Source organism: Tupaia chinensis, unplaced genomic scaffold, assembly GCF_000334495.1.
Source record: "Tupaia chinensis unplaced genomic scaffold, TupChi_1.0 Scaffold000252_1, whole genome shotgun sequence".
In the NCBI taxonomy this organism is placed as follows: domain Eukaryota; kingdom Metazoa; phylum Chordata; class Mammalia; order Scandentia; family Tupaiidae; genus Tupaia; species Tupaia belangeri.
The window spans coordinates 2913911-2929663 of record NW_006159732.1 but is presented as its reverse complement, the minus strand read 5'-3'; the positions used below and the strand labels follow the sequence as shown (position 1 = coordinate 2929663).

At 37.1% G+C, this 15753-nt stretch overlaps 1 protein-coding gene across 1 annotated transcript in view; it reads left to right on the top strand.

The window, feature by feature from the left end:
- CYP39A1 (cytochrome P450 family 39 subfamily A member 1) overlaps nucleotides 1-15753 on the top strand; it is an 83433-nt gene that overhangs the window by 5915 nt on the left and 61765 nt on the right. Inside the window, exons 2-6 of the mRNA XM_006149083.3 lie at nucleotides 1354-1489; nucleotides 3296-3470; nucleotides 4938-5087; nucleotides 6338-6434; nucleotides 9302-9409. Of these exons, the coding sequence (XP_006149145.1) occupies nucleotides 1354-1489; nucleotides 3296-3470; nucleotides 4938-5087; nucleotides 6338-6434; nucleotides 9302-9409 (666 nt within the window). The remainder of the gene's footprint in view (nucleotides 1-1353; nucleotides 1490-3295; nucleotides 3471-4937; nucleotides 5088-6337; nucleotides 6435-9301; nucleotides 9410-15753) is intronic.

Genomic DNA, 15753 nt, shown 5'->3' with positions numbered 1-15753 from the left:
AAAGAGTGTATCAAGAAGCTGAAAAGAGAAACTACAAACTCAGATGGAATATTTGCCAGCCATATATCCAAGAAAGGACTGATATACAGGATTTATAAAAAGCTCCCAACATTCAACAATAAACACACAGACACACACACAAACACATACCAACCAGAACAATTACAAGAGGAACAAATGATAGAAACAGATATTTCACTTTAGAGTCTATACAGATGACAAGCACCCAAAATATATTCAACATCTTTAGTCATTAGTATTTCACAAGTTAAAACGACAGTGAGATAATATTACACACTCAACAGGATGGCTAAAATAAAAAATAGTGATAAAACCAAATGCTGGCAGGGATACAGAGAAACTGATACATTCGGTAGACATGTAAAATGGTACAGCTATTCTGGAAAACACTCAAAGTGTTCTAAACAACTGAACACACAGCTAGCCATATGACCCAGCGGTAGCACTTCTGTATATTTATTATGAGAAATGAAAATGTTTGTGGTCTGTTAGGAGTGATCCAATAGAGAAGGAAAAATTAATGATGTAGGAGAAAGAAGGCATAAATGTAGAATAAAATGAAGGCAGTCAAGAGTGTAGGGTCCACATACAAGTGAATGAATGATGTTGGCATTTCACAGGACCTTCCATTCATCTTAACAGGAGAGAAAATGCAAGAGATTGAGCACAGATATGCTTACCTTGCAAAATTTGGTGAGAAAATAAAGTTGCTCTTACTTGGTGTCCTCTATTTTTCTAGGAGTTTTAAGGCAAGAATATTATCTGAATGAAGAGTGTGGTGCAGGGTATATGGGTGAAGTAGTCATTTTGGAAAGAAAATAAACACATCAGAAGAGTGTTTAGAATTGATTGTTGAGTGACCATGGCATTTATTATAAAACCAGCTATCATTTTCCTCTACCAACACTGAGCTATAGGTTGCTTATAAGCCTACTGTGATCTTGAAACCATGTTTAAATATCATATTAATACAGTTTCTAATTGTTGTTTATTACTGTCTAATAATTATTTCATTTTACAAGAGAGGAAGGTATAAGTCAGTAATACTATGAACAAAAGGAAGAATACATATTAGGACAGACAAATTAGCACTTATTTAATTATATATATGTGTATATATATATATATATACACACACACACATATACATATATATTTACATAATTTATATAATTCAGATTTTACTGAAAACAGTCAAAATTTATAATTAGTTACCAGATTTAATAATAGTTTTTATCTTGACTGTAACTTCAGCATTGATTTTTTTTAGGAAACCTATCTTTATGAATTAGAAATGCTTACTAATATCTACATTTCTGTGTTTCATTTCAGTATGGACCAATATTTACACTCATTGTTATGGGAAACCGAATGACCTTTGTTACTGAAGAAGAGGGAGTTAATGTGTTTTTAAAATCCAAAGAATTAAATTTTGAACTAGCAGTGCAAAATCCCATCTATCATACAGGTAAAGAATATTTCTATATATTTCATTTGAACTGTAACACTGGAATCCAAGAAGAGTTTTAGGTAAAAATTGCACACTTAGTCCTCTATCAAGAATGATGAGGACCCATTATTTTATTCGCGAGGTAGGGCTGGAGGAGGAAAAGAACATATAATGAGTTTAGTCATTGAAAAGCAAATTATTGCCAGACGAATACATTGAGATTTCAATTAGACATGTGACTGAGATGCCATTACCTCACTGTTTTCTCTAGAGACTATTTGGAACCCGTATCATTTTATAGTCCCTGAGGTGTCACTAACTCTGTTCTGCTGTGATGTCTACAATATCCTACAGGCTATAGCTCTTGGCTTTATTACAGGTTGTCACTCTGCTCCCTGAAAGTAGATTCCCACTGCTTAGTAAGCTCTTTACTGTGGCTTTTCCTGACATAACTCATAGAGCCATTAAGGTAAGTGAGAGCTTGGCTTACTAGTTCTCAAGTTTGCTAACCTCAGAGACTGCTAAATTGATCTGGTCAGCATGATTCCAGTGTAGCTGTCTGTCTTCATTTGGTCTCAGGCTATAGATGTATGTGCTGAGGACATTTGTTCTCCCAAGAATGTGAAGCTATATTGTGTGTAGTTCTTTCCTCCATGTTCATAATATTTGCACTTGTTTCTATGGCTTCTTTCTCTCTGCTTCACTTTTTCTTCTTAGGTTTTTTTTTCATGTGACTTCTTGTGGTTCTTCTCATCCTTAAGACAAAGTTTGTTTTAGAAGCTACCAAGGATCACTAGCATGATTTTTTTTTCCTCTTGCTTGCATGAAAGACAGCATGTTAAATTTATTGACCACTTGGTACTTCTTGATATTTTGGACTGTGGAATTCCAGATCAAGGAATATAAGTATTCTTAAGGCTTTTGATCTGTATATCCTCAGAAAGATATGCCAACTTACCTATGAGAGGTGTACAGAAATGATCAACTTTTTTCACATATGCCTCCCCTGGGGACTTTCATATTTAAGCATTTGTATTTGATGGATGAAATAATATTTACTCTCGACCTACCTTCCCATTCCTCCCATATATTTTTCTACCATGAAGGAAATATTTGCTCAGGAAATCTAAAAGTTATTTTTAATTAACTTAAGTAAGATGTAACCTACATATAATAGGATGATACAATATAAAAAATGTTTTTTAGTTATTTCAAAGATAATAAAACTAGGAAAAAACATATAAATAAAGGAGTTTTAAAAAATATTCACTCATACTCCCACCACCCCAATCTAACCTTTATAGTAGCAGGAGCATGAATATTAATATGAAGGAAATAGTGGGGGTTGAAGTTATTCGTGGAGTTAGGAAAGGCCTCCTGGCAGAAGTGTAATATCGAACAAGATACTTGAAGGATAAATAGAAATTAGCAGGAGAAACTCATGACTTATCAGAGGGTATATGGGAGTGGGGGTGTGGTTGGTAAAGAGTATTCTGAGCAGATGGAACAACTTCTGAAAATGCTGGGATACGTAACCCACTCTGTCCTCCATATATGTAGAAGATGGACTTAGAGCTGAGGTAGAATCTAGATATACTAGCCTTCTAAATCACCCACTTCTAGATCATCCCTTAAAGTGAATTACCCTATCGACTTACTATCTTAGAGTTTGAATCTTTACCCACTTTTATTCACAGGATATGCTTTTATGTACTGGGAAAATGTTGGCTCTAGCTCCTACTGACTAAGTAATAGTAGAAGAATACTGACTGTCTGCTTCAAGGAGTAGTTGCTTATTCTGAAACTAGCTTTCTCTATTTATAGCATCAATTCCAAAGAATGTCTTTTTCACACTGCATGAAAAGCTTTTTATTTTGATGAAAGGGAAACTTGGGAATTCTAACCTTCCTCAATTTGCTGAGCAACTGACGGAACAATTGCATGAACAGTTGAAGAGCTTAGGCACTCATGGGACAATGGACCTGAACAACTTAGTAAGGTAAATAGGTACAAAGGATATATTTGCAAGATTTAATCTTCGTTTTTTTTGAATGAAAAAATGGAAATTTATATTAGACTTAAAAAATTGTCAGGTATATTTAAATGAAGTCTATTTAACTAGGCTATTAAGAGATTAGTTTAGCCTTTCACATTCTCATTTATGGGCAATTTTCAGTTTAGCCTTTTTTTCTGATGGTGAGTAAATAAGTCAATACAAACATTGGAAGATATTTCCAGTAATGTCTCCTAGGTCATTCTGTGCAATTATGTATACTTTACACGAATTTACCTCTCACAGTTGCCATGTAGCCATCTTAATTTTTGATAAAACCTTCAGTGCAATTCGTGATTATCAGAACAAAAGGACAGTTTGGAGGACAAGAGATAATAGAATCATTAAGTGAATGACAAGTGTCTGGGAAGTATTTGAGACTTCAAAAGATGGCTAAGGCAGATTCATTGTGGATCCCATGACTGAGCCCCAGGGTACTCTTAGAAAGGCAATTCCAAGAGACAGGAAAGGCCAGTGGACAGAATCAACTATATTCTGAAACTTTCTGGAAGAGTTAAGGGATGGGCATAGGAACCATGAGAAAAACTGCCCACATACATAAGGATATTTGGTAAACCGAAGTTACCTGAAGCCGGTACCTTTCCAGCGCAGTGGAATCCTAGGATGCTAAAAGCAGTATTCAACAGTTCTGAATCATGAAACAGAATAAAATTTAACATTTCGTTAGTGGTCCAGAAAGGGGAGAAAGCGAACAAAAAGAAACAAGCCTTAAAATGTTCTAGAGCATACCTAATATCAACAACAAAACAAAGCAAATCCTTGGCTATTTTGAAATATTAGGGGAGGGAGATCCTTAAAGGATAGTAAATAAAAATTCAATTAATAGCATTTAGTGTTACGAATGTAGAGCATGTCAATAGTCATCAATAGCAGTTTGTGTGTGTGTGTGTGTGTGTGTGTGTGTGTGTGTGTTTTAAGTATGCCACAGTAGGTAACCCTTTCATTCACTTATGGTAGACTTCTTGATAAGAAGAACTAGTCCAGTATGCAGTAATTCAAATTTGTGATCTTATGGAAAATTTGGTGATTAATATTGCCATTTTTATCTTTTTTTTTTCTTGCTGCAGTGTAAAGACAAGGGCTATATTTTAATTATTGTTATCATTTGCTAAAGAAATGCTTGTTAAATTGTATTGACTCTATTTCTGTTTATCATTTCATTTTTGTCAGATTTTAGTAAGCTGGCATAGAAAACATTTTGAAATCTTCAGGTAAATGAGACCACAGTTTTGCATCCCTGAAATAGCTTGACCACAGAAAGCAAATGTTAAAACTTCTTAAGAGTGATTTCCTAAAAAAATCTGTCCTGCAATATCTACTCCTAATATATTGCTATTAAATAATGCCTACAGAATTCTGTGACTTTCTTTCTATATGTTTCTGTTTTTGTAGGAATCTCCTTTATCCATCCACAACAAATATACTGTTTGGTAATGGTTTGTTTCCTGTAAATAAGAGGAAAATCCAGGAGTTCCATGAGCATTTTCAAGTTTATGATGACAGTTTTGAGTACGGGTCCCAGGTGCCAGAGCATTTCCTAAGGTAGAGAGTTGTTTCCTATAACTAATTCATTGACTATACTCTTCTCATCAGTTCATCTTTTTCTCTCATTTCTCTGTTCTAAGTAGATATGACAGGAGTCTAAGTGGAGAGAAACCAGTTCTTATGATGTGCTAGTTTGGGGTTAGTATGCGAATTGCGGAAGAAACAAAAGAAGAAAGATGCACTTCTTCCTTTTTCTTATTTTAGAGAACAAAAACAGAGAGACAGAGGAGATAAAGAATTTATTTTGTGGCCTTTTGTCCTCTTTGTAGCTTATTAGTGTTACATTCATCAGCACAGTTTAGATTCATGCTAAATAATCAAGTGTGACCCTCATTCCCTCTAAGGCAAAAGTGGGGTGGTCTGATGTGTTTCTCACAGTTGACACAGATAAATATTTATAAAATCGTTCATATGCAAAGTACTCACATGATATATTTTTTTAAATTTCTTGCTAGTTACTCTATGTCTTATTACATTCAGGCTGCTGTAACTAAGTAACATAAATTGACTGGTATATAAACAATAGAAATTGATTTCTTAGAATTATGGAGGCTCAGAGTCCAAGATCAGGTGCCAGCATGGCTGGGTTCTGGTGAGGGCCCTCTTCCAGGTTGCAGGCTGTTAACTTCTATGTCCTCAGATGGGGAAAGGGGCAAACACACTGCCTCAGGCCATGTTCACCAACAACACTACTGGCACTAATGAATGGGCATCAATCCCATTATTAAGGGTTCCATCCTAATGATCTCATCACTTCCCCAAAGCCCTCACCTCCTAATACCATCATTTTGGGCATTAGGCTTTCAATATACAGATTTGGGGAGGGATATAAACATTCAGATCAAAGCAGTATGTAATGACCGCTGTTTAGAAAGTTTAAATAGCCAGCTTGCTTTACTTGGCCATTGGTCCCTGTGCTGGGTTTTGATCCTCTCACAACTTATGCCAGCCACAGTGCAAGTAGATCAGACAAGTTGTGGGCTCTGTTTTCTCATTTAATGTCAATTCAATAAGAATTCAAACACGTATTTGCAAAAGACACTCAAATGTGGTTGTTCACCGGTTCAGTTGTTCTTGTGGACTAGTAATTCTGAAGATAGACTTTAATAAAGTTATACCAGAAAATAAAGAAGAAATTTAGAAAAATAAAATTCAAATTCTTAGCCATTCCCTTATTTATGCTATGACCTGTTACTCCAAACATATTTTCAAATTAATCTCTGCTCATATTTTTTTCCCTCACGTAGAAACTGGTCAAGATCCAAACAGTGGTTACTAGCACTATTGGGAAAAAAATTTCCAGATTTAAAAACAACAGCAAAACCTGCAAAAGATAACTCTATGGCAAGTATTCCTTAGCTCCTTAGCTTTTTTTTTTTTTTGGCTAAAATATGAGATGAATAAAGTAATAAACTATAGTTGCTAAAAATTTAGTTTTGTTAAAAAATAATAATTTCAATTAGATACCATTTTTTCTAGACAATTACTGGCTATGTTTATATACATTGTTTTATTCTTTTTTTACCTTTTTCTTTTTAAGAGATTTTTGCTATAAGGCGCGCGCGCTCACCAAAGAGACAGAGAGATAGAAAGCAAGAAATCACCCCTTGTGGGGATGTCTACACCACAATTTCTTCTCCTCCATTCTCCTCTCTGGATTTTGGGCATGCACGCACAGCATGAGTTTGTTGTTTTTTTAATTTAATTATTTTTTTGACAGGTTTTTGCTCTAGGGCATGTGTGCTCGCCAGAAAGACAGAGAGAGATAGAGAAACAGAAAATGAGAACTCACCCCCCCGGGGGGAAGGCCACACTGCAATCCCTTCTTCTCCATTCTCCTCTCGGGATCTTGGGCACGCACACACAAACACACACACACACACACACACTCACACCTGGCACAAGTTTAAGCCACTGGGTCTGGGACTCAAACAGTGGTTGATGACATGGGTCCAGCACCATAGCCATTACGCCAACTGCTGGTCCTCCCAGCATGAGTTTTAAGCCGCCAGGTCAAACCGCAGTCGACTACATGGGAGTCCAGCAATGTAACTATTATGCCAATTGCTGGTTCCTTATTTTATTCTTATATGCTCACAACTGTGGGAACACGTTTAAGGGAGAATTTGAGGTGTGGGGACATGCTCTGAGCAAACACCACCTGCTCTTTTGGGGTTTGGCAAAACCTTATAACTTGTCTTTCCCTGACCTTGGTTGCAGACAGAGCAAGGGTGGAAATTACGAGGGGTATTCCAACAGACACATCTAATGGACTTTAAGAAACATCTTGACCCCATTAGTAAAGTCCAATCCCTACTCTGCATCTGAAAGGTTCTTTTTTTTCTTTTTTTTTTTGAGAGGTGCGCTCGCTGAGTTTAAGCCACCAGGTCCGGACTCGAACCATGGTCAACTACGTGGGAGTCCAGTAACATAGCCATTATGCTAACTGCTGGTCTCTGCATCTGAAAGGTTCTTTAGCCTTCTCTAGGTGTGGTGGTGCACTCCTTATGGAAAAGTTCTTTAGCTCCTTCCCCACGCTTAACAGCTAGTTCTCTGCATTAGAAAAGAAGATGAGACTTTCTCTTAATAAAATTATCACCAAAAAATACACCTAGCCCAATATGACTAAGCCCTCATAAATTTGTTAATTGCTTCTTATTGTCTATAATCTGACAACCAATCTATAAAGTGTCTTAAAATATACATGTGTAATGTGTCCTTATACTATAAATAAAGAGGCCCAGTTTGTCTGGATAGCTCAAGTAACTCAAACAGCTCAAACAGCGGCTCAGGCAGCTAAAGCAGCACCTCAAGCAGCAGCACAAGTTGCTTAGGCTACCTAGACTCAGTCTGCCTGTGTCCATTTCTATTCTATCCCTTTGTCTCATTCTTTCCAATTCCCCAGTCCTGGCAAGATGGAGGGCTTTCTCTTTCTCGTCCTCTATCTCTTCCTCACCAGCAGCCCCCTAATCATAATTCAGCGAGACCCAAGCTTTGGGGCAGATGCCGACACACAACGATGAAGTAGGTATTAATCCTATTCTACCTATGAACTATTAAATTATAATACAATGCAGTTGTGTAAATGCCTAGTGAGTTAGGGATTATGTCTAGAAGGGGGCAAGTGCTGCATAGTGGCTAAGAGTCTGGGCCTTGAAGCCAGGGCCAAGATTACATGTTTGGATCCTAGTAAACCACCTACAAGTTTTAATTCCCTGGCAAAGTTCCCTAACCTTACTGTGCCTCAGTTTCCTCATGTGGATGCAGGTGAGGGTAACAGTACTTACTTCCTAGAGTTGAAGTGTTGATTGAGATGTGTTAAATGTTATAAAGCACTTAAAACAGCTCAAAGCACTGAAAACAACACAAAGCACTTAAAACAGCTAAATATTAGCTCCCACTATTTCTATGACCTAGACTTGTGTTATTTAAGAGCAAAAATACACATGCAACTTAATAAAAATGTTACCATGTTTGACTTTTGTTTCTGTGGTGGAAGGTGACCATGAGCAAAGGCAAATATGGGGAAACCTTGCCATGAAAAAATACCTTAGTGGAACTTGTTTAGCGACCTGGGAGCAACCATAATAGGTGACCCTAGAAGGACTCTGCTCTGAGCTGGCACCATTCAAATCAAATGTCAATACTCTGCATGGTTTTTAGAGTAGTGCAGTACTTAAAATATACTGATTGGGCCATTCTCCTGTAGTATATAGGTTGAGAATCTACATGGCAGGTAGGAGTAGGGTTTTCTCCTGAATACTTAGGAAATCTGTGTTTTTGTGTTGCTTGGATTTTCTTGTGAGCAGAGGTTTATTTTTTTTAAATAATATTTATCAAAATGTAGTATGCACGAGATTTTTCATTAAGTACTTTAACTACTAAGTAAGTTAATTCTTACAACAATCCTATGAAGAAGGTATCATATTATGACCATTTTATAGATAAGGAAACTAATGTACTGAGGATTGAAGTAACTTGTCCAAGATCATTAAGCATTTAAATAGCTAGACCAAGATTTGAACACATGTAGGGAGGCAGTTGAGCTCCAAAGTCCTGGTAAGTATGTAAATCCATTAGCATGCCTCGAACTGCCTGCTCAGAAATGGCAGAAATAAAATCTTTTAGATTACAGAAAAATGCATGATCATTATTAACATCGATTTTTGTCACATAGCCATGGTTTGACAATATTTATTTCTTTTAAGCAGACATTAATACAGATTTTGCTGGATGCCATAGAAACGGAAACAAGTGAACAAAACTGTCCCAAATATATGCTGTTAATGCTTTGGGCTGCTCTGTCTAATGTTGTGCCTGTAAGTATATTAGTAAAGTGTGGGTTACCTTCTGTCTACTGTACTTTCATTTTCTCCCCTCCCTCCCTTCCTTCCTTCCTTCCTTCCTTCCTTCCTTCCTTCCTTCCTTCCTTCCTTCGTTCTTTCGTTCTTTTACTTATTATATGGAAGAAAAAGACTACAGTGGATTTGATTATGTGCTATAAAACAAAACTGAATGTGTAATGAAATCTAATTAGGTCACGAGGAGACAAAGCGGAGATCCAAAGTGAGATCCCTCTGAGAGGCTTGCCCTTTGGGCTAGTTGTGACAGCATCTGTTTATGGGGCATTTTTTTGTGCTGGCCAATGTGCTAAGTATCAGGGCTGCAAAGATGAGGAACTTATCCCAGCCTTTCACTGGGGGCTAGAATTAGCTAAATGGATAGTTTCAGATAGAATTGGGCTTGAGTCCAGACATCCCCAGTCATAGCTATAGAATCCCATAGGAGTAACTTAAACTCTGTTCCTCCATAAGAAATAATCATGTGAAAATCCTCTTGTGGAGGTAGAAGGTAGTGTGGAGGTTAATATGCTGAAGCGCACATGGCTGGCTGTGTGGTTCAAGTCCTGCCCCCAGCAGCTTGAAAATCACTCCAGGGAACCAGCAGTTAGCATAATGGCTATGTCGCTGGATTACCACGTAGTCACACTGGGCACATGTGTGTGTGTGCCCAAGATCCCGAGAGGAGAATGGAGGAGAAGGGATTGCGGCATGACCATCCCCCCCGGGAGGTGATTTCTCACTTTCTGTCTCTCTGTCTCTTTCTGTCTGTCTGGCGAGCACACACGCGACCTATAGCAAAAAAATAAAAATAAAAATAAAACCTCTCAAAAAAATACATTAAAAAAAGAAAGAAAGAAAGAAAGAAAATCACTCCAGATGTGTGTATGAGCATAGCCAAAATCCTAAGAGGAGACTGGAGAAGGGATTGCAGTGTGGCCAATCCCTGTGGGGGTTGATTTCTCACTTTACCTTTCTAACTCTCTCTCTGTCGAGCTCACGCATCTAGAGAAAAAAAACTAAAACAAAACAAACAAACAAAATCCTGCTATTATGGTTCTAGAACTCTTCATTTCTCTACAAAGTCATTGTTAGACTTCATCGAGGTAAGTCTAGCTGGTCCCCGATGCACATCAGCTCGCTCTCTCTCCTCCTGTGCACCATTCCCATTTGGGTTACTTGATATCTTGGACCTGGAAGCTTCCTCATGAATGGAATGGTGTAGGAACTGACGATATTTCCAAAGAGAGCAGAGACTCATTAAAGCTTTTTCTTTTTAAAGCTGTCACGAACTACATGAGAGCCATGAGATTTGTCAGCTACTTCGTAACTGATGCACACCTGCTTCTTGGGGTGGGAGGCTCTTCCATTAGGCTAAACTGCTACTTATAGGATCTACATTTGAAAGTGGATTAAGATGGGACAGTCCTCCTCTAATGATAAATCTGGTCATTTTTCTTCCTTTTTCTTTTAACAAGTAGAAGTAAAGAAGACATTTTAAGTTTTTTTTTTTCTTTTCTCCCTCCATTTATGAAGATCTAAGTGGTTAAAGGCCTCCTAAATATGGCTATTCTAATTTCCCTTAACCTATGGTAACACTTACTGAGTAAAGAGCTGAAATAAAATTTCTGGCTTCTCTGTTCAGATGTGTGTCAGTCAATAGAATATATCGGGTCATCGAGAAAGTCATGGTGCATTTTTGCGTAGAAAAATATGTCATGACTTTCCCTATGACTGAATATATGAGGAAACTTCAAAAAGCTTGTAGAAAATGGAATTAAAATATGGGTTTATTTTGGTGAAAGAAGTTTGTAGTTCATGTGTAGCTTTTGCATAATATGTATTTTTTTCATGAACTTTTCAAAGTCCTGCTGTATTTCATCTGGTGTGGTCAACTAAGAATAGTCTTAATTCCTTCTCCTTTTTTATGTACTTCTCATATTATTCTGGTTTTTTTTTCTTCTTAAATGATTTTCTTAGAAACTGATTAAGTTATTGTAAAATCAAAAAGCAAACATCAAAACAACTCCAAAGCAGCAACAAAACAGCTTTTTCTTTTTAAAGCTGTCACGAACTACATGAGAGCCATGAGATTTGTCAGCTACTTCGTAACTGATGCACACCTGCTTCTTGGGGTGGGAGGCTCTTCCATTAGGCTAAACTGCTACTTATAGGATCTACATTTGAAAGTGGATTAAGATGGGACAGTCCTCCTCTAATGATAAATCTGGTCATTTTTCTTCCTTTTCTTTTAACAAGTAGAAGTAAAGAAGACATTTTAAGTTTTTTTTTTTCTTTTCTCCTTCCATTTATGAAGATCTAAGTGGTTAAAGGCCTCCTAAATATGGCTATTCTAATTTCCCTTAACCTATGGTAACACTTACTGAGTAAAGAGCTGAAATAAAATTTCTGGCTTCTCTGTTCAGATGTGTGTCAGTCAATAGAATATATCGGGTCATCGAGAAAGTCATGGTGCATTTTTGCGTAGAAAAATATGTCATGACTTTCCCTATGACTGAATATATGAGGAAACTTCAAAAAGCTTGTAGAAAATGGAATTAAAATATGGGTTTATTTTGGTGAAAGAAGTTTGTAGTTCATGTGTAGCTTTTGCATAATATGTATTTTTTTCATGAACTTTTCAAAGTCCTGCTGTATTTCATCTGGTGTGGTCAACTAAGAATAGTCTTAATTCCTTCTCCTTTTTTATGTACTTCTCATATTATTCTGGTTTTTTTTTCTTCTTAAATGATTTTCTTAGAAACTGATTAAGTTATTGTAAAATCAAAAAGCAAACATCAAAACAACTCCAAAGCAGCAACAAAACAGCTACTTCTGTCAGAGGATTAATTTCCAAGATCTCATTAGAAATGTCCCCCGGAAAAAAAGCTGCACAAAGCCTCATTGATCTGACACAGGGGAAGTCAGTTCTTTGGAATTTGTTCCCGTGCTCATCTGAAAGGATTTAAATCATTCATTTCAGAAAGAAAGTGTCTGATGATTAGTGAAAGTTCCATCACGCTGCCTCTTGTTGGCAATTCCAAGAGGTCACCTGGGGTGCAGCTGAAGACCCTGGAATGGCTTTAGAGTCAGGTCTCAAGCCAGGTCCCAGCAGTAGGTGACAGTGGGCCAATCATTTACTCTCTCCAAGCCTCAATGCCCTCATCTATAAAATGGGATTAATACCACCTACCTCGAAGGGCAGTTGTGAAGATTTTATTGGCAAGAAATGGTAAGTGGCTAGCAGTACCCAGCACAATGTAGGTGATTAAGAAATGCTAGTTTCCTTTCCCTTCAAAAATGATTGCCCTGATTTTCAAGTAACCTTTATTTTCAGTGTTCCATTAAAAGTGAACATAGAGTACCCGAGCTTTCTGATCAGTTGTCTGATCAAAAGCCTCATGATGGGAATAGCCACTGGCTTTTGTGATCTATTACTGATGAGAAAGCCACTGAGACCCTGCCAGAGTTGTAGGTAGCAAGGCCCGGCATTGTCTAGAGCCTGGGTTATCTGCATCTCCTTTCTCCTGTGTCCTCTGCCTCAAGGCTCATGGGCCTCAAGAGTTCAGACCTTAAATGGGCTCAGTACCAAGTCAGGAGTCTCCATTATGGCCCTGGTGAATTTTGGTGTCCTGGCTCAAGATATGAACCATAATTTAAAAGTTATTTCTATGAGAAAACCATTTCCACATTCTAGGAATTCCTGACTGCCCAAAGAATTTTTAAAAATAAAGCATTAATGGCACAAAGAAATGTGGTATTATCTGTTGAAGATATTTTGTAGTTTTATCAACTGTACTGGGGAGAAATGTTCACCTGTTGAAATATCCCTTTTGTAAGTCAAATAATAATGTGATTGAGTGCATAAAAGAAAATTAAATGAAGAAAAAATTAAAAGAAAGAAAAAATATATATTTCTCCAAAACAATCTCAAAGCTGATATTTATTTTCCCTTTTATTCTTCTCTGAGGTTCTTTTTAAATGCTTTCAGTAGTGATCTCCACTCATTCCACTCTCAGCTCCCACAGCTTTTATTGTCAGTAGCATATTTTGACACTTTCACTGTCTTGCATATTTAGCCTTGTTTTTCCCTGTGTGTATTTGTATCTCCAAGCAGATGTGAAAGTTCTTTGGGCAGGAATTTTCTTATATGTATTTGTGTTTGCCATGATTGGTAGAGGACTGGATAGCATACTACAGAGATTGCATCAATACAAGGGAGTCTTTTAAAAGTTCATAGAAAATGTGTATTATGAAAAATACATAGATTAAAAACATTTTTGCACCAAAATAAACTTGAACTTTAATTCCACTTTCCCACAAATGTTTGGATGTTCTCTCATATTTTCTAAGTCTTTTTATGAACAATTAAATAAATGATGCCGAACAATATACTCAATCCATCTTCTCTTTGACATATATAGACACAGAGATTTCTTCCTTGGGCCTTCTCACTTTTGTTCTTACTTCTCTGAAATAGTGAGAAGGCATTATAGTGGCTACTTCCACAGTTCAGTGAGCCAGGTGGACCTTCTTTTTTTGTCTTTTTTTTTTTTTTTTCAGAGAGAGATTTTTGCTGTAGGGTACGTGTGCTCACCAGAGAGACAGAGAAACAGAAAAAGAGAAATCACCTCCCAGGTGGGATACCCTGGACAGATAGCAATCTCTTCTCCTCCACTCTCCTCTCAGGATTTTGGGCACACACACACACATGTGTCTGGCATGATTTTTAAGGCACCAGGTCCAGCACTCAAACTGCAGTCGAATGCATGGGAGTCCAGTGACATAACCATTATGCCATCTGCTGGTCCCAGCCCTTCTTTTGCTTAACTTTGACCATGGACTTCATATGTTAATTGGTACTCAGGAACAGTTTTTAACTCCTTTCCCTAAGTATAAGGACCTCAAGGCAACTTATTCTTGCTTATTGATTAGATAACGTTTATAAACTTAATTTTCTCACCCCCTTGAGGGGATGGCCATGCCACAATCCCTTTCCTCCATTCTCCTCCTGGGATCTCGGGCACACATGCACATGCCCCTAGTGTGATTTTAAAGCTACTGGGTCTGGGACTCAAACCACAGTCAACTATGTGGGAGTCCATCAATGTAACTGTTATGCCATCTTCTGGCCCCAGGTGTATAAACCTTGATTAACACTTTTCTCTCTTTTAGATGACTTTTCTTTTTTGAAAAAGTACTTTTTTAAGTAAGATTTTGCTATAAGCCACATGCACTTGCCAGAGAGAGAGGGAAAGTGAGAAATCAACCCCCAGGGAGGATGGCCACACCACAAACACTTCAGCTCTCAGGATTTTGAGCATAGACATACAAGTCCTTGATGTGATTTTCAAGCCTCCCAGTCCGGGTCTTGAACCACAGAGTCAGCCATGTGGGATCCAGCCACCTTAACTGGCACTATAACTGCTGAATCAGCATTTTTTTTTAAAGTAGAAAATAAAATTTTTAGAAGAGAAATCTTTATTTTTTTTTTAAAAAAGTAGAAAATAAAATTTTTAGAAGAGAAATCTGTTAAGAGGCATTAAAAATGGTAACACCGTCGTACAGCCATGTGTAGGTTAGTAAATTCCTTATGTTTATTCAAAAATTAAGTATTTTTCAACATTAATGACTCTCTGAAACTATGATTTGGCTCATAAAACCGGGAACTCTCTTTTTTGTAACTGCAAATCTATATACTGTATATACTAAGGTTCTTTTTCCCCCACATGGACTCTGACTGTTTAGATTAGATTAATTGAGTATGAGTATTAATTAAACACAGTAATAACAGAAAGGTTCTGAGTGGGGAGAGAGAAGAGAACTTTTTGGACACGTGGTTTTCCAACTATAAAAATGAACTTGATAAGCTCAAGCGTAGATAATTCCTAATCTGGATAATGCCCCCAAAAAGAGAGTCTCTGGATGATTGGGACCTAGGTTCCCCTGCTTACCTTGTTTACTTAAACAGTGCCATATTTATTCTTGCACAGTCAATTTAATGTGACAAAGTGAGAAACAATGAGCAGTCTTGAACTTGGTTTATTTGAACCCTTTCTTTTAGACAGCTGCTCTTCTTTTCTTCACCACAGGGGGGAGTATTGGGATTATTTAAAGGTTTATGAAGTTACTTCACGAGAAACAAAAAAGACTTAAATCATACAAAACATTGCATGAAAATCAGGACTAACTTCCCTAGATGAAACCTCTTTTACAATAAATATTTATATAAAAAAAGAAAAGGGAGATCCAGCTTCTTTTATACATTTTAATGATTTTATACAGGTTTCCTTTATTGTATAACTTAAAAATAGAAGAGAAAA